At 44.7% G+C, this 20390-nt stretch overlaps 1 protein-coding gene across 1 annotated transcript; it reads left to right on the top strand.

The window, feature by feature from the left end:
- The first annotated feature begins 12204 nt into the window (after positions 1-12204).
- LOC139765731 (uncharacterized) lies at positions 12205-19132 on the top strand. The gene is made up of 3 exons (XM_071693547.1): positions 12205-12316; positions 16083-17482; positions 17525-19132. The coding sequence occupies exons 1-3, from the start codon at positions 12205-12207 to the stop codon at positions 19022-19024; spliced, it is 3012 nt and encodes a 1003-aa protein (XP_071549648.1). The 3' UTR covers positions 19025-19132.
- The last annotated feature ends 1258 nt before the right edge of the window (positions 19133-20390 follow it).

Genomic DNA, 20390 nt, shown 5'->3' with positions numbered 1-20390 from the left:
AAGACCAAATTGGAGGTGGAAGGATGAAGTGAAAAAGATTTTGAGCGATCGAGGCCTTAACATACAGGAGGGTGAAAGGCGTGCAAGGAATATGGTGAAATGGAAAGATGTGGTAGATGTGCTGTCACTGGATTGAACCAGGACATGTGAGCGTCTGGGGTATGCCATGGAAAGATCTGTGGGGCCTGGATATGGAAAGGGAGATGAGGTTTGGGTGCCATACACATGACAGGAAGACACTGAGTGTGAACTTATGTGGCCCATTTGTTTTTTCCTGACACTACCACACTGGAGGATGGGATGGTATTTCAGGTGTGGCGAGGTGGCCACAGGAATGGACCAAGGCAGCAAGAATGGATAATGTACATGTGTATATATGTGCATGTCTGTGTATACATATTTGTATGTATGTGTTGAAACGTATATGTATGTATATGTTGAAACGTATATGTGTGTATATGTTGAAACGTATATGCATGTATAAGTGCATTCATGGGCGTTTATATATATATATATATATATATATATATATATATATATATATATATATATATATATATATATATATATAAATGTGCATGTGGGTGGTTGGGCCATTCTTCATCTGTTTTCTTGCACTACCTCGCTGACGCAGGAAATGGCAGTTAAGTATTTTTTCTAATTATTATTACACTTAGTAGCTGTCTCCCGCGTTAGCGAGGTAGCGCAAGGAAACAGACAAGAGAATGGCCCAACCCACCCACATACACATGCATATACATAAACGCCCACACGTACATATACATACCTATACATTTCGACATATACATACATATACATACACAGACATATACACATATGCACAGGGACATATTCATACTTGCTGCCTTCATCCATTTGCGTCCCCACCCCGCAACACATGAAACAGCATCTCCGTCGCCCCGGGCGCACGCTAGGAAAAGACAACAAAGGCCACATTCGTTCACACTCAGTCTCTAGCTGTCATGTGTAATGTACCCAAACCACAGCTCCCTTTCTACATCCAGGCCCCACAAAACTTTCCATGGTATACCACAAAACTTTCCATCGTTTACCCCAGACGCATCGCATGCCCTGGTTCAATCCAGTGACAGCAGGTCGACCCCAGTATACCACATCGTTTCAATTCACTCTATTCCTTGCACGCTTTTCACCCTCCTATATGTTCAGGCCCCGATCGCTCAAAATCTTTTTCACTCCATGGCTCCACCTCCAATTTGGTCCCCACTTCTCGTTCGCTCCACCTCTGACACATTTATCCTCTCTGTCAATCTTTCTTCACTCATTCTCTCCATGTGATCAAACCATTTCAATACACCCTCTTCTGCTCTCTCAACTACATTTTTTTTTATTACCACACATCTCTTTTACCTTTTCATTACTTACTCGGTCAAACCACCTCACACCACATGCTGTCCTCAAACTTTTCATTTCCAACACATCCACCCTCCTATGGACATCCCTATCATTAGCCCATGCCTCACAACCATATAACATTGTTAGAACCACGATTCTTTCAAACACACCCATTTTTGCTCTCCGAGAGAACGTTCTCGCCTTCCACACATGATTTAACGCTCCCACAACCTTCGACCCCTACCCCACCCTGTGACTCAAATCCGCTTCCATGGTTCCATCCACTGCTAAATCCACTCCCAGATATCTAAAACAATTTACTTCCTACATTTTTTCTCCATTCAAAGTTACCTCCCAATTAACTTGTCTCTCAACCCTACAGAACCTAATAACCTTGCTCTTATCCGCATTTACTCTCAGCTTCCTTCCTTCACACACTTTACCAAACTCAGTCACCACCATCTGCAATTTCTCACCCGAATCAACCACCAGCACTGTATCACCAGCGAGCAACAACTGTCTCACTTCCCTAGCCCTCTCATCCACAACAGACTTCATACTTGCCTCTCTCTCCAAAATTCTTGCATTCACCTCCCTGATAACCCCATCCATAAACAAATTAAACATCCATGGAGACATCACACACCCCTGCTGCAAACCGACATTCACTGGGAACCAATCACTTTCCTCTCTTTCTACTCGTACACATGCCTTACATCCTCGATAAAAACTTTTCACTGCTTCTAACAACATACCTCCCACACCATATACTCTTAATACCTTCCACAAAGCATCTCTATCAACTCATATGCCTTCTCCAGATCCATAAATGCTACATGCAAATCCATCTATTTTTCTAAGTATTTCTCCATACATTCTTCAAAACAATCACCTGATCCACACATCCTCTACCACTTCTGAAACCACACCATCTCTTTCCCAGTGTGATGCTCTGTACATGCCTTCACCCTCTCAATCAATACCCTCCCATATAATTTCCCAGGAATACTCAAAAAACTTATACCTCTGTAATTTGAGCACTCACCTTTATCCTCTTTGCCTTTGTACAATGGCACTTCCATGCATTCCGCCAATCCTCAGAAACTTCACCATAAACCATACATACACTGAATATCCTTACCAACCAGTCAACAATACAACCACCACCTTTTTTGATAAATTCCACTGCAATATCATCCAAACCCGCTTTCTTGCCGGCGTTCACCCTCCGAAATGCTTTCACAAATTATGCTGCACAAAAGATATCCAATTTTCGTAACATGGCATTTAAAGTGCAGAAGAAAATCATCCAATACGTAAACCTAATAAGGATGTGGATCTATAATAAATAAATTACCCTGCAAGCAGTCAATAAGGATAGCTTAAAGTCACGAGTAAGCGCGAGTTAGGCTACGGTTTTTCCACAACTTCTACAGGGAGAACAGGTCACTCTAAGGTTGCCTGTTGAAGCTTCTTTCTTCCCTGGAACGCCTAAGCTGTGGAATTCTTTTCCTTTTCTGTTTCCTTCTTCATATAACCTTTATTCCTGCAAGAGTCAGTTAGACAAACAATTTCGGAAATCAATTTCTACTTTCTTTGTCTATATTTATTTGACCTACGATGACCTTTACTGGGCTTTAGTATTATTTTTAACGGTTAATTTATTCACGGACAGAAGTGAACATTAATGTCGGGTCTTAATTAAGACATGTGATTGTGAAAGGAAGAAATAATAGACTGAAAAGTATTTACAAATTTTTGGAGGAGGTGAAAAACCTGCCAGTTCATAATTATTGGGAAAGACAAGAGGGTAGAGAGTTCCAAAAGCTTCGAGGTGAAGGGAAAGAAACAAGTTATCCAAACGGCCTACCCATGACTTGCCAACTGCCAGACAGTAATCATGTGACACAGCAGCTTGCCGGGTATTGCGTGGTCTAGCAAGTGGTGGGGGGCACACAGGCAGCCAGCTCTTGGGAGCAAAAGCCAAGGTAATACCTCTCGAAGAGGGAAACTGAACCAACATTACGGCGTAGGGAAAGTGTCATGTATGCACTATCAAAAAAAAAAGAATGTAATAAATCCCTCTGAAGACGAATGTTAAATATTAACTGTGCTCTTTAACATCGTCTTATTTTAATGACACATTTTCCTAACTCATGAGCCATTTAATCATTATCAAAAAAACATTATTAATCCTAAATGTCATGTTAGGAAATTTTAGAGGCCAACGATTTGAACAAAATAAACCAAACCTAACCTAACCTAACCTAACCTAATCTTCACAAAATGAAATAAATATAACCTTCATCAAAGCTAATACTGTGTATTGGTATTATTTCCATACACAGCAAAGCACAACATAATTCTAATGTTTGCAAGTCTCGAGTGAGAAGTGATATCTTTATTGTGAAATTCTAATATTTTGGGAGAAATATGAAGTACTTGGCATCATACTACAAGGAATTGTCTTATAGGTGAATGATAAGAATAAACCCCGAGACATCTATGTGACAACCTTTTGTCAGTCTCATGTAATGTTTCTGTTTAATATCTTAAAGACATTCATGTGACTAGACTAATCTTTTGGACTAGGTTGACCTTGACCTATCAACATACGAGCAGAGGTTAAGCCTATATCTAACTATGGTAATAATTTTTCAATAGCCACATACTTTTTTTTCATAGCCTAGCCTGAATGGACGACTAGAGATGGAAAAGTAATTCATTCATGAGCTGCAGCATTTCATCGTTTCCTGCAAGCTAGTCTTGGCCTTATGTAACATGAGGGATTGTGTCATGAACACAATTAGAAGATGTACAGTCATACATTAAGATATTGTGATTAAGATGGATTTTCTTTTGTCTTTTTTCATCTACCGCTAACACTTTTTATCTATCACCTACAAGCACAAATCTAATTTCTATCTTTTATAAATTGTTCTTCGTTTAGTATCATTAAAAGAAGAACTGGTTTATCATATAGAATTATCTAACGCGTTAAGAGCGAAGATTATTTGCGAGTTTTGATGAAGGATAACACAGCAGCAGTTGTGACCAGCTTGTATTAGGTATACATGATATCTATGAAGATGACTACTTATATCAGCTGATGTGATCAAATTTATATGAAGAGGGAGGAGAGGCGAGGCAATGGAATACTAGAGCAAGAGGAAAATAATGGTGGTTCGGATGATAAAATAATATAGTTTACCCTATTACTTCTCTAATATATTCGTTTTCTCTTGGACATAAATAAGAGAAAATTTAATTAACATACACTCTTTTATTATATCAATTGGTCAAAGAATTATGGCTTTATAGTTCGAAAATGATAGAAAGGAATAGAGAAACTGATGCAGTTATTTGGATACAAATGTTTGAAATATAAGATGAGATTGTATCAATTTCTAGGTATGAGAGAACAACAGATGTTGAAATACTGTAGAATAGTGATGGTGTGATACAGAAACTCTTCGTTTGTGAAGTTCATTTCGTGTAATGGATCATGCATTACAAAGTTGTGTCTATCCACACAAATGTTACACGTCCCGGGTAAAGATATATTCTAGAGATAGCGTATATCTAACATATATGTGTTTTATAGATATCTATAAAAAGTTTTCCTGAGGGACAATACCTAAGACTTTCGTATTAAAGTTGATCAGTTGTAAGTGATCAAGCATTACAAAGGTGTGTCCATTGCCACAGGTGCTACTGATCCCAGGTAAAGGTAATTTCACCATCTAATTATAGATGTTTCATCTCTGATTCCATCCTCACAATGGATGTATGTGGTTTGTGTTGTCTTAACATATCATTAGTCAGTTGAAGTGGAGAACATGCTTCTGAGCCTAGCCACTCTACTATGTCTTCCACATGCTATTCAAGAGGTGTTACCGGATTCCGCCTATAAGTGTTTACGTCATGAGAGGGCTTTTCTTTTTTTTTTTTAACTTTTGATGATTCATATTATTTGGGTTATGTATTTGGTTTTGTGATGTTAATAAGATTGTTGAAATTCACATATATTCTTTACATGTCATTTAATGAACTTTAGTTTATCAAAGTTCATTGATTGTTGTTTTTGATGTTAATATACATTTTCTCTGAAAAATACTTTAGTTTAATTATAAAGAATATTTCTAAGTAGCACTGATAATTTTTGCATTAGTGTTCATCACGGTGAAATAAAAGAGTCTGATTTTCAAACTATACTTCATGGATCTTATTAAAGTTTTGAAGAATATGAATTCATAACTTGTTTAAGACCTTCTAAACTTTGTGCTGATAATAACTACATTACTTTTGTGTAGGCAATATCGTTATAATGCATAAAACCCGGATAAAAAGCTTGTAATATATGATTTGATGATATTATGCTTAGGTTGTTGAAGATATTACTGATGTCTATATGTAAAACATTTATGATATCTGCAAAATAGAAATCTTTATGTTAGATATGTTAATTTGACCGGTTTCACGTTACATACATATCTGTACCCTGTGCTACAGAAAAGTTATGGGATTTCATTCATTATCGCATAAAATAATTTGCTTAAAAACAATGTTCCACGTACTTTCTATAGAAATCCGGTTGGAATATATATTTTGTATCTGGATTGTATGACAATCAATGATGGGTTCTCAAACTCATTAAAGATGCAATTCTTTTTTTCTTTTATTGAGTCAAGTTTTCGTCCATCACAAAATACCGTAATGGTGTCTAAGGTTCTCTCCTGGGTCTACATTGCTGAACAACGTCAGTGTACAATGGCCAGTGATATTCACCGTAGACATATGTTTACACTGTGTACACATAGCAGACAAACTACAGTATCATCTTAAGATGTGGAAATAAAACTATCAAGGCAGGAGAAGGATTTAGGTGTCATCATTAGTAGAGATGTAAAGCCAAGCCAACAGTGTATTAATGTACGTAATAAGACTAACAGACAACTTGGTGTCATGTGTTAGTAGCAAGAATGAACAAGTAATATTACAACTATAGTTAGTCACACACCACTTACATTATGACGTACAATATTGATCACTGTATTACAGTATGCATATCATTTCCTTGATACCAGGCATTAGAATCCTTCCAAATGAACACATTGAGATCATGAGAGTTTCTTTCTCTCACAGGTGGCAGGCAGGGTTAGTTATGTAAGAGGTATGTTTACTGATGTAATCTGTACCTTTACCTGGAATATCATCAACTTCTCACATCGTTACTGTAATACGTATAAACTTAGGTCAGTACAGTATATTGTTCAAGAACATCACCATTAGTCATGAAAAAGTACAACTCCCTCTGTCCTCCTCTGACCTTTAATTTCTAAGACAAATTTCATCATATATATATAATGGAAAAGCCAATTGGAGCCAAAGTACATGTAATGATTCATTGATCATTTCCATCCAGGGATTTTATGACTACATGAGACAAAGAGAAACTGTTACTAAGCTTGGAGTATCTGGCGATTATTTCAGATAATCGTAAGAAAAAAATGAAAGAATTAATAGAAATTCTCTTTCTTTTGTCTTATTTTCTTCATATTTGAAATATTTCATTCATTGATTTCAATCAGATTCGGTAAAAGTTGTGATGATTCAACATTGTGTTTGTAATACGTCCACTGTGGATCTTCCTCCGTTCCTGAAATACTAATGTAACATAGATCCGGCAGAATTAACATATCTAATATAAATTCTATTTTGCAGATAACATAAATGTTTTACATCTAGAAATCAGTAATATCTTCAACAACCTAAACATAATACCATCAAATTCTATATTACAAGCTTTTTATCCAGGATTTACGCATTAAAACGATATTGCCAACAGAAAAGTAATGTAGTTATGATCAGCACAAGGTTTAGAAGGTCTTAAACAAGTTATGAGTTTATATTCTTCAAAATGTTAGTAAGATCTATTAAGTATACTTTGAAAAATAGACTTGTTTAGTTTACTGTAATGAAAACTAATGAAAAAATTATCGACGTTTTCCTTGAAAATGTTCAAAATGAACTGATATAAATACTTGTTACAGGAAATGCATATCAGTATCAGCAAGACACCAACAATCAAGTTTGATAAACTAAAGCTCATTAGATAACAAATAAAGAATATGATATGCGAATTTCGACAATCTCATTAATGTCGCAAAATCAAATATGTTACTCAAAATTTTCAAACCATCAAAAGTAACACAAGAAGCCGTCCGGAGGTAACTTGTTACTCCCGGCTTAAACATTTATAGGCGGAATCCGGTAACACCTCTTGAATAGCATGTGGAAGACAGAGTAGAGTGGCTAGGCTCAGAAGCATGTTCTCCACTTCAACTGACTAATGATATGTTAAGACAACACAAACCACACACATCCATTGTGAGGATGGAATCAGGGATGAAACATCTATAACTAGAAAGGTTAAAGATACAAAGATGGTGAAATACCTTTACCCTGGATCAGTAGCACATGTGGCAATGGACACACCTTTGTAATGCTTGATCACTTACAACTGATCAACTTTAATACGAAAGTCTTAGGAATTGTCCCTCAGGAAAACTTTTCATAAATATTTATAAAACACATATATATGTTAGGTATACGCTATCTCTAGAATATACCTTTACCCGGGACGTGTAACACTTGTGTGGATAGACACAACTTTGTAATGCATGATCCATTACACGAAATGAACTTCACTAACGAAGAGTTATACAACGCGTCGTTGGAGAACATTAATCAAATACCTATACAGAATTTTTATGTTAGATAAAAGACATTTCTTGATAGTAAAAATACGAAATGATGATGAAAGAAAAGGGAGGTGGAAGTAAATATACTGTTAAAAGATGAAATACTCCTGCCTTAAACTACTCACATCATCATGCATTCTGTTCTTTATAATCATAAATGTTTATGTTTTTAACACGTTTTATCATTCTTATATTATATTAAGAATTTAGGCTTCAAGATCTTGGTTCTGAACAAACATTATATTGCAACACAATACATGATTATAATAAACAAATCATTTATCATAATGACCATTATGTTTGTACTAGATTCTTTAAGGGATAACATGTGGACAGTCCTGAGGATAACATGTGTACAGTCCTGGGGATAACATGTAGACAGTCCTGGGGATAACATGTGTACAGTCCTGGGGATAACATGTGGACAGTCCTGGGGATAACATGTGGACAGTCCTGGGGATAACATGTGGACAGTCCTGGGGATAACGTGTGGACAGTCCTGGGATAACATGTGGACAGTCCTGGGGATAACATGTGGACAGTCCTGGGGATAACATGTGGACAGTCCTGGGGATAACATGTGGACAGTCCTGGGGATAACATGTGTACAGTCCTGGGGATAACATGTAGACAGTCCTGGGGATAACATGTGGACAGTCCTGGGGATAACATGTGTACAGTCCTGGGGATAACATGTGGACAGTCCTGGGGATAACATGTGGACAGTCCTGGGGATAACATGTGTACAGTCCTGGGGATAACATGTAGACAGTCCTGGGGATAACGTGTGGACAGTCCTGGGGATAACGTGTGGACAGTCCTGGGGATAACATGTGGACAGTCCTGGGGATAACATGTGGACAGTCCTGGGGATAACATGTGGACAGTCCTGGGGATAACATGTGTACAGTCCTGGGGATAACATGTAGACAGTCCTGGGGATAACATGTGTACAGTCCTGGGGATAACGTGTGGACAGTCCTGGGGATAACATGTAGACAGTCCTGGGGATAACGTGTGGACAGTCCTGGGGATAACATGTGGACAGTCCTGGGGATAACGTGTGGACAGTCCTGGGGATAACATGTAGACAGTCCTGGGGATAACGTGTGGACAGTCCTGGGGATAAAGTGTGGACAGTCCTGGGGATAACATGTGGACAGTCCTGGGGATAACGTGTGGACAGTCCTGGGGATAACGTGTGGACAGTCCTGGGGATAACGTGTGGACAGTCCTGGGGATAACGTGTGGACAGTCCTGGGGATAACGTGTGGACAGTCCTGGGGATAACGTGTGGACAGTCCTGGGGATAAAGTGTGGACAGTCCTGGGGATAACATGTGGACAGTCCTGGGGATAACGTGTGGACAGTCCTGGGGATAACGTGTGGACAGTCCTGGGGATAACGTGTGGACAGTCCTGGGGATAACATGTGGACAGTCCTGGGGATAACATGTAGACAGTCCTGGGGATAACGTGTGGACAGTCCTGGGGATAACATGTGGACAGTCCTGGGGATAACATGTAGACAGTCCTGGGGATAACATGTAGACAGTCCTGGGGATAACGTGTGGACTGTCCTGGGGATAACGTATGGACAGTCTTGGGGATAACATGTGGACAGTCCTGGGGATAACATGTGGACAGTCCTGGGGATAACATGTAGACAGTCCTGGGGATAACATGTAGACACTCCTGGGGATAACATGTGGACAGTCTTGGAGATAACGTGTGGACAGTCCTGGGGATAACATGTGGACAGTCCTGGGGATAACATGTGGACAGTCCTAGGATGTGGACAGTCCTGGGGGTAACATGTGGACAGTCCTGGGGATAAAGTGTGGACAGTCCTGGGGATAACATGTGGACAGTCCTGCGGATAACATGTGGACAGTCCTGGGGATAACGTATGGACAGTCTTGGGGATAACATGTGGACAGTCCTGGGGATAACATGTGGACAGTCCTGGGGATGACATGTGGACAGTCCTGGGGATAACACGTGGACAGTCCTGGGGATAACATGTGGACAGTCCTGGGGATAACGTGTGGACAGTCCTGGGGATAACATGTGGACAGTCCTAGGATGTGGACAGTCCTGGGGATAACGTGTGGACAGTCCTGGGGATAACGTGTGGACAGTCCTGGGGAAAACGTGTGGACAGTCCTGGGGATAACGTGTGGACAGTCCTGGGGATAACATGTGGACAGTCCTGGGGATAAAGTGTGGACAGTCCTGGGGATAACGTGTGGACAGTCCTTGGGATAAAGTGTGGACAGTCCTGGGGATAACGTGTGGACAGTCCTGGGGATAACATGTGGACAGTCCTGGGGATAACGTGTGGACAGCCCTGGGGATAACATATGGAGAGTCCTGGGATATCGTGTTGACAATCCTGGGGATAACATGTGGACAGTCCTGGGATAACATGTGGACAGTCCTGGGGATAAAGTGTTGACAGTCCTGGGGATAACATGTGGACAGTCCTGAGATAACGTGTTGACAGTCCTGGGGATAACATGTGGACAGTCCTGGGATAACGTGTTGACAGTCCTGGGGATAACCTGTGGACAGTCTTGGGGATAACATGTAGACAGTCCTGGGGATAAAGTGTGGACAGTCCTGGGGATAACGTGTGGACAGTCCTGGGGATAACGTGTGGACAGTCCTGGGGATAACATGTGGACAGTCCTGGGGATAACATGTGGACAGTCCTGGGGATAACATGTGGACAGTCCTGGGGATAACATGTGGACAGTCCTGGGGATAACATGTGGACAGTCCTGGGGATAACGTGTGGACAGTCCTGGGGATAACATGTGGACAGTCCTGGGGATAACATGTGGACAGTCCTGGGGATAACATGTGGACAGTCCTGGGGATAACATGTGGACAGTCCTGGGGATAACGTGTGGACAGTCCTGGGGATAACGTGTGGACAGTCCTGGGGATAACGTGTGGACATGTAAGACACACACACATACCATAAATTTTTCATTAGGTATTTGATATCATCATTTTACTGTGAGTTACATATACTTAGTTGCATCACAGAGAATGTTCCCACGGGCCATCTGTTCTTACGAGCCTCTGTTAGCTATGATGTTTGAACACGTAAGGTCTGATCTGTTGTTTGAACACGTAAGATCTGATCTGTTGTTTGAACACGTAATATCTGATCTGTAGTTTAAACACGTAATATCTGATCTGTTGTTTGAATACGTAAGACTTGATCTGTTGTTTGAACACGTAAGATCTGATCTGTTGTTTGAACACGTAATATCTGATCTGTTGTTTGAACACGTAATATCTGATCTGTTGTTTGAATACGTAAGACTTGATCTGTTGTTTGAACACGTAAGATCTGATCTGTTGTTTGAACACGTAATATCTGATCTGTTGTTTGAACACGTAATATCTGATCTGTTGTTTGAATACGTAAGACTTGATCTGTTGTTTGAATACGTAAGACTTGATCTGTTGTTTGAACACGTAAGATCTGATCTGTTGTTTGAACACGTAAGACTTGATCTTTTGTTTGAATACGTAAGACTTGATCTGTTGTTTGAACACGTAAGAGCTGATCTGTTGTTTGAACACGTTAGAGCTGATCTGTTGTTTGAACACTTTAGACTTGATCTGTTGTTTGAACACGTAAAACTTAATCTGTTGTTTGAACACGTTAGAATTGATCTGTTGTTTGAATACGTAAGACTTGATCTGTTGTTTGAGGAAGATGACGCCACCTTGTCTCAGTGATGAGACCTTGGTCACTAGGCCTGCTTTACATTACGTAGTCTTAGTATTTTTATCATCAATGAATCCCTTTAATCCTTACTATAAGATACAATCTTAACAGCGTCCTTGAAATAAGTTGCCTTATTGATCGGGTGAACTACTACTACTACTACTACTACACACACACACCTTCACTCTGTTGTCATCACTACACCCGCCACACCCTTGGTCATAACGTATGTGGGCTCAAAACCTGGGTGTGTCTTGAGCAACTTATGTTTTCGTTTTTTTTTTTTCAATTATCTCAAAATGATTTTGATAAAACTAGGATGGGTTTTAAATACTCTATGAAGAGAAAGAAGGGAGAGTTTGTGCGTATGGAGCGGTGTAATGATGTTTGCCGTTTCCTACATCGAGAGCTGTGCTACTCCAGCCACAGTGGTAAGCAGTACAAAATATCGTATCATGTTTGTGTCAAGATTGGGTGTTTCATTCCACGTGCCATCATCACAGCCCCATTGTCTTTATGACATATTACTTGATCTGTTTGCGCTCCTTCAGCTGCATTCATAATCAAACAAACCAATAATTATCATTCTTATTATTATCATTATTACTATCATTATTTGCCACCATCATTATCATCGGTATTGTTGTTACTGCTTTAATTTAAAGGGACAAAACTCATAGCCATGCCAATCAAAGATCAAACTGCCTTACAGCTGCGGGAGAAAAGGTTTTGTTGAGGCCTTGTATACAGAGGTGGGTGTGTGGGTCCCATCAGATGGGCGTTTAAGGCAGGTCATGTCATATTACATGTCATGCAAGGCAGATTAGATAAGATTCCCTTCAAACCTCCACTCTGCAAAAAGAGGGGCTTGAACGGGTCTCTCCTAGGGTTATGCAATCTTGCTACCCTACCATCTATCCAGTAATCCACCAACAAATATGTTTTTATTCTTACACAGAAAAAAAACACATATGCACACGCGCACATACACACACACTTACACAAACACACCAACCTTGATAGTACTGGTGTTTTATACCTACTTCCCTTGCAACCTTCTGAACCCTCCACCCCCGGCCACTTCTCTACTACCCGTACACCGGCCATCTCCCTCCCTCCCTGAACCCTCCACCCCCGGCCACTTCTCTACTACCCGTACACCGGTCATCTCCCCCCCCCCTGAACCCTCCACCCCCGGCCACTTCTCTACTACCCGTACACCGGCCATCTCCCTCCCTCCCTGAACCCTCCACCCCCGGCCACTTCTCTACTACCCGTACACCGGCCATCTCCCTCCCTCCCTGAACCCTCCACCCCCGGCCACTTCTCTACTACCCGTACACCGGCCATCTCCCTCCCTCCCTGAACCCTCCACCCCGGCCACTTCTCTACTACCCGTACACCGGCATCTCCCTCCCCCCTGAACCCTCCACCCCCGGCCACTTCTCTACTACCCGTACACCGGTCATCTCCCTCCCCCCCTGAACCCTCCACCCCCGGCCACTTCTCTACTACCCGTACACCGGTCATCTCCCTCCCCCCCCTGAACCCTCCACCCCCGGCCACTTCTCTACTACCCGTACACCGGTCATCTCCCTCCCCCCCCCTGAACCCTCCACCCCCGGCCACTTCTCTACTACCCGTACACCGGTCATCTCCCCCCCCCCTGAACCCTCCACCCCCGGCCACTTCTCTACTACCCGTACACCGGTCATCTCCCTCCCCCCCTGAACCCTCCACCCCCGGCCACTTCTCTACTACCCGTACACCGGTCATCTCCCCCCCCCCCTGAACCCTCCACCCCCGGCCACTTCTCTACTACCCGTACACCGGTCATCTCCCCCCCCCTGAACCCTCCACCCCCGGCCACTTCTCTACTACCCGTACACCGGTCATCTCCCTCCCCCCTGAACCCTCCACCCCCGGCCACTTCTCTACTACCCGTACACCGGTCATCTCCCTACCCGTACACCGTCTCTCCCCCCCTGAACCCTCCACCCCCGGCCACTTCTCTACTACCCGTACACCGGTCATCCCCCTCCCTCCCTGAACCCTCCACCCCCGGCCACTTCTCTACTACCCGTACACCGGTCATCTCCCCCCCCCTGAACCCTCCACCCCCGGCCACTTCTCTACTACCCGTACACCGGTCATCTCCCTCCCTCCCTGAACCCTCCACCCCCGGCCACTTCTCTACTACCCGTACACCGGTCATCTCCCCCCCCTGAACCCTCCACCCCCGGCCACTTCTCTACTACCCGTACACCGGTCATCTCCCCCCACCCCCCAACTCTTTATAATATGCAAATGACCTGTCAACATTCTAGGCTACGGTAACTCATATGGCTGGAGGAAACCCTAGCATGGGCGATTAGTCCCATGGTATGTTCTAGAGTTACCATGGTCCCAGTTCCCCCAGTTCTAACACTAGCAGAGACGCACTGGTTCATGAGTAAGCTTGCACCATGTCAATCTGAACAGCCTTGGTTCGAGACCGAGTTGGTCTGGCATTGTTATCTAAAGTATAACCAAGAGTGTCGAAAACATCTTAATGTGTCTGATAACAGAAAAGAAAAATCGACAAACGCCTCATCCCTACACTCTGGACAATCAGCCATACACATGTCCATCTCCACATCCATAAATGCCACACACAAATCCATCCGTTTCAATAGTCCTCACACAATAGGAACATCTTCACTATCATCCTAACATCACACTTCACCTCCCTTGTCCCAAGCTAGAATCTACAACGGCATTTCAGCCACCATCTCCTTTACCAAATACTAGGTATACAATAAGAATTGAAATAAATATATATAACAATGGGAAAATATAGCCTCTCCTTGTACATCTTCCTAAAGGTGTGCGTGTCCATCATCATAACTCTGAGCGCCCTGCTCATCGCCTACCAGTGGACGCTGGTCGACCTCTTACAATCGAGGCACATGAGGTCCTACAGTTTCAACGTACCTCTCCTGGGGCAGCTCTCCCCTCCTCCCTTGGAGTTGAGGGTTGATGAGCCTCCACACATACAGAACCCAGCCCTCGGTGTCTTGGTTACCGTGGTGTACGTAGTGCGGAACATCCTCCGCCTGCAGGGATAGCTGAACGAGCCAGAGGTACCCGTGGGGTACTTGGAGCGCCTCCAGGCAGTATCTGGTTGGAGTGTTCCTGTGCTCCTTACGGCCTTCCTGGCGGTAACGACGGTGGCGCTGCTCACCCTCTGGCTGCTCTGCTCCCTGATGAAGTACATACTGAGGCGCAGGGCTAGGCGTCCCTATACCGGCGGTCACCAGGTCGAGGTACTCGAACCTCAGGTAGTCGAACCCGAGGTAGAGTCTGACGACGACACCGAGGTCGAGGAAGTCGACCCTCAGGTAGACACTGTCGAACCCGAGGTAGAGTCTGACGACGACACCGAGGTCAAGGTAGTCGACCCTCAGGTAGACACTGACGATCCCGAGGTAGAGTCTGACGACGACCCCGAGGTCGAGGTAGTCGAACCTCAGGTAGACACTGTCGAACCCGAAGTAGAGTCTGACGACGACACCTAGGTCGAGGTAGTCGACCCTCAGGTAGACACTGTCGAACCCGAAGTAGAGTCTGACGACGACCCCGAGGTCGAGGTAGTCGAACCTCAGGTAGACACTGTCGAACCCGAAGTAGAGTCTGACGACGACACCTAGGTCGAGGTAGTCGACCCTCAGGTAGACACTGTCGAACCCGAGGTAGAGTCTGACGACGACACCGAGGTCGAGGTAGTCGAACCTCAGGTAGACACTGTCGAACCCGAAGTAGAGTCTGACGACGACACCGAGGTCGAGGTAGTCGAACCTCAGGTAGACACTGACGATCCCGAGGTAGAACCTGACGACGACACCGAGGTCGAGGTAGTCGACCCTCAGGTAGACACTGACGATCCCGAGGTAGAACCTGACGACGACACCGAGGTCGAGGTATTCGACCCTCAGGTAGACACAGTCGAACCCGAAGTAGAGTCTGACGACGACACCGAAGTCGAGGTAGTCGACCCTCAGGTAGACACTGACGTTCCCGAGGTAGAGTCTCACGACGACACCGAGGTCGAGGCAGTAGACCCTCAGGTAGACACTGACGATCCCGAGGTAGAGTCTCACGACGACCCCGAGGTCGAGGTAGTCGACCATCAGGTAGACACAGCCGAACCCGAGGTAGAGTCTGATGACGACACCGAGGCCGAGGTAGTCGACCCTCAGGTAGACACTGGCGATCCCGAGGTAGAGTCTGGCGACGACACCGAGGTCGAGGCAGTAGACCCTCAGGTAGACACTGACGATCCCGAGGTAGAGTCTCACGACGACCCCCAGGTCGAGGTAGTCGACCATCAGGTAGACACAGCCGAACCCGAGGTAGAGTCTGATGACGACACCGAGGCCGAGGTAGTCGACCCTCAGGTAGACACTGGCGATCCCAAGGTAAAGTCTGACGACGACACCGAGGTCGAGGTAGTCGACCCTCAGGTAGACAATGTCGAGCCCGAGGTAGAGTCTAACGATGACCCCAAGGTCGAGTTAGTCGACCCTCAGGTAGAAACAGTCGAACCCGAGGTAGAGTCTGACAACGACACCGAGGTCGAGGTAGTCGACCCTCAGGTAGACACTGTCGAACCCGAGGTAGAGTCTGACGACGACACCGAGGTCGAGGTAGTCGACCCTCAGGTAGACACAGCCGAACCCGAGGTAGAGTCTGACGACGACACCGAAGTCGAGGTAGTCGACCCTCAGGTAGACACTGACGATCCCGAGGTAGAACCTGACGACGACACCGAGGTCGAGGTAGTCGACCCTCAGGTAAACACTGACGATCCCGAGGTAGAGTCTGACGACGACACTGAGGTCGAGGTAGTCGACCCTCAGGTAGACACAGCCGAACCCGAGGTAGAGTCTCACGACGACACTGAGGTCGAGGTAGTCGACCCTCAGGTAGACACTGACGATCCCGAGGTAGAACCTGACGACGACACCGAGGTCGAGGTAGTCGACCCTCAGGTAGACACAGTCGAACCCGAGGTAGAGTCTCACGACGACACTGAGGTCGAGGTAGTCGACCCTCAGGTAGACACAGCCGAACCCGAGGTAGAGTCTCACGACGACACTGAGGTCGAGGTAGTCGACCCTCAGGTAGACACTGACGATCCCGAGGTAGAATTTGACGACGACACCGAGGTCGAGGTAGTCGACCCTCAGGTAGACACTGACGATCCCGAGGCATTGTCACCAACCCCCTCCGTGACACCATTGTCACCATCACGTCCACGTAGCATGGCCAGAATGTCACACGAAGACTTTATCAGTGTCTGGCCGTGCGCTAGGCCGCCACCTGGCTACGACACCGAGGTCGAGGTAGTCGACCCTCAGGTAGACACTGACGATCCCGAGGTAGAGTTTGACGACGACACCGAGGTCGAGGTAGTCGACCCTCAGGTAGACACTGACGATCCCAAGGTAAAGTCTGACGACGACACCGAGGTCGAGGTAGTCGACCCTCAGGTAGACACTGACGATCCCAAGGTAAAGTCTGACGACGACACCGAGGTCGAGGTAGTCGACCCTCAGGTAGACACTACTGAACCCGAGGGCGAAGCAGTTGAACATCAGGGTGACACTACTGAACCCGAGGGCGAAGTAGTTGACATGGGTGACACTACTGAACCCGAGGCCAGTGCTACCGGACGTCGCCGTAAGAAACGCAAACCCAAGAAGAAGAAAGGTGACACTACCGAACCCGAGGGCGTAGTAGTTGAACACCAGGGTGACACTACTGAACCCGAGGGCGAAGTAGTTGAACATCAGGGTGACACTACTGAACCCGAGGGCGAAGTAGTTGAACACCAGGGTGACACTACTGAACCCGAGGGCGAAGTAGTTGAACATCAGGGTGACACTACCGAACCCGAGGTCAGTGCTACCGGACGTCGCCGTAAGAAACGCAAACCCAAGAAGAAGAAAGGTGACACTACCGAACCCGAGGGCGAAGTAGTTGAACACCAGGGTGACACTACTGAACCCGAGGGCGAAGTAGTTGAACACCAGGGTGACACTACTGAACCCGAGGGCGAAGTAGTTGAACATCAGGGTGACACTACCGAACCCGAGGCCAGTGCTACCGGACGTCGCCGTAAGAAACGCAAACCCAAGAAGAAGAAAGGTGACACTACCGAACCCGAGGGCGAAGTAGTTGAACACCAGGGTGACACTACTGAACCCGAGGGCGAAGTAGTTGAACACCAGGGTGACACTACTGAACGCGAGGGCGAAGTAGTTGAACACCAGGGTGACACTACTGAACCCGAGGGCGAAGTAGTTGAACATCAGGGTGACACTACCGAACCCGAGGTCAGTGCTACCGGAGGTCGACGTAAGAAACGTAAACCCAAGAAGAAGAAAGGTGACACTACCGAACCCGAGGGCGAAGCAGTTGAACATCAGGGTGACACTACTGAACCCGAGGGCGAAGTAGTTGACATGGGTGACACTACCGAACCCGAGGTCAGTGCTACCGGAGGTCGACGTAAGAAACGTAAACCCAAGAAGAAGAAAGGTGACACTACCGAACCCGAGGGCGAAGCAGTTGAACATCAGGGTGACACTACTGAACCCGAGGGCGAAGTAGTTGACATGGGTGACACTACCGAACCCGAGGTCAGTGCTACCGGAGGTCGACGTAAGAAACGTAAACCCAAGAAGAAGAAAGGTGACACTACCGAACCCGAGGGCGAAGCAGTTGAACATCAGGGTGACACTACTGAACCCGAGGGCGAAGTAGTTGACATGGGTGACACTACCGAACCCGAGGTCAGTGCTACCGGAGGTCGACGTAAGAAACGTAAACCCAAGAAGAAGAAAGGTGACACTACCGAACCCGAGGGCGAAGCAGTTGAACATCAGGGTGACACTACCGAACCCAAGGGCGAAGTAGTTGAACATCAGGGTGACACTAACGAACCCGAGGTCAGTGCTACCGGACGTCGCCGTAAGAAAAATAAACGCACGACCCAACCCGATAACACCATTACCGAGCCCGATAGCACAACTGCCGGACCACAGAGAAAGAAAAAGTCTGGTCGTGGCGGGAGGAAGGAATCTGGCCCGTACTGAGGGTTGAGTTGATGCTGGTCACATACATGATCGAGGTGAGTATCATATGACTGTCAAACATGTTTCTAGTACAGGTGATTGAATGTCATAGATATCTTTAATTTCTTTCTTCACTATAGCTTCCAGTATATGATAATCACACCATTTTCTATTCTAGTTCTTACTGATTGACATAGGCATATGCTATACATCTTAATCATGAGGACTTTATCACTTATGTAGATGTGTTCTTGTGCCACATTGTTCTCCTTTATCTCCCTATTACTTTGTTCTCTCATTATATCTGATCGTAAAATCCTTATTCTACCTAAAAAAAAAAAGGCAACTCGGCCTTTAGGAAGTTGGTCCTATAATTCATTATTATCTTCCCAACAGATGAAGTTCGAGTGCCATATAGACTTTCATGCCATCTTTAGGCTGGAAGCCGAACGTCAAGGGAGGAAATTTTTGACTGACGATCCTTCAGCTGCCTCCACCATAGAGGTCTGTTCCTGATTCTTAAGAATGTTCTTGTACGGTAATGTTCTGGGACTACTAAGGACAGCCTTCTCTCTCTCTCTCTCTCTAGAATTACAATTCTCCACAGCTTATTTTATATTTGTTGATACAAGAACATGAGACTTTCTAATTTATCTCAAGGGCCAGTTGCGTCAAGAAAAACTGCATTCATGACAAGGAAACCTTAATTGGTCAGATACTGAATATGTCTGACCGTCCATGAACTTATTGGTTTGGTATTTTGTAAAGACTAACAATCATTCGACAGTCAGGAAACCTCCAGTTTCCGGTGTACTAATGAACTGCAAGATCACCTCCTTCCACACTGTCACGTTGATTAAAATGAATACATGATGTTTACTTGAAGGTCAGAAAACGTATTCTCTCAGATCTGTCTTAAGGAATATGTAAACTTATATATCTATATGTGTGTGTGTGTGCGTGTATGTGTGTGTGTGTGTGTGTGTGTGTGTGTTTATAGAAGAACACAAACAGCAACATATCACTGGATCCCTTCGAGGCTGGTTATGATAGTGGAAGACAGCAGAATTTCACCTATTAGTGTGGTAGAAGTTGGCAGGCGTACGAATGATCAAGGAAAAAAACTACAAATTGTTGGTGTGACTTTGGAGGCACAAAAATATGTTAGTCGTGGACTTGAAGCGAAATAGTTATGAATGTATTCTTAAATATATCTATATCATTGCTTTCAACCACTCTAAGTGGGAAATCCTGCTGTACGAAAAGTACTTCGTCTCTTAAGCAAAACGCAAGCGCTTATGATTAATATTTTGTAGTGTATTTTGACAGTTCTTGCAAAACAGCTTATGTACCTGCTCCCAATATTTATGATTATTTTGAGCACGGC

The sequence above is a fragment of the Panulirus ornatus genome, chromosome 55 (genome assembly GCF_036320965.1).
Source record: "Panulirus ornatus isolate Po-2019 chromosome 55, ASM3632096v1, whole genome shotgun sequence".
Lineage (NCBI taxonomy): Eukaryota > Metazoa > Arthropoda > Malacostraca > Decapoda > Palinuridae > Panulirus > Panulirus ornatus.
Note: the sequence above shows the minus strand (reverse complement) of the source record. Positions and strands in the feature narration are given on the sequence as shown.

Bases quoted from the DNA above. Each gene is read 5' to 3' on its own strand.
- LOC139765731 (XM_071693547.1), top strand. From the start codon at position 12,205: ATGGGTTTTAAATACTCTATGAAGAGAAAGAAGGGAGAGTTTGTGCGT. The intron at 12,317-16,082 runs GTAAGCAGTACA...AACCCGAGGTAG, and splicing joins GTGCTACTCCAGCCACAGTG to AGTCTGATGACGACACCGAG. The intron at 17,483-17,524 runs GTAGACACTACT...GTTGAACATCAG, and splicing joins TCGAGGTAGTCGACCCTCAG to GGTGACACTACTGAACCCGA.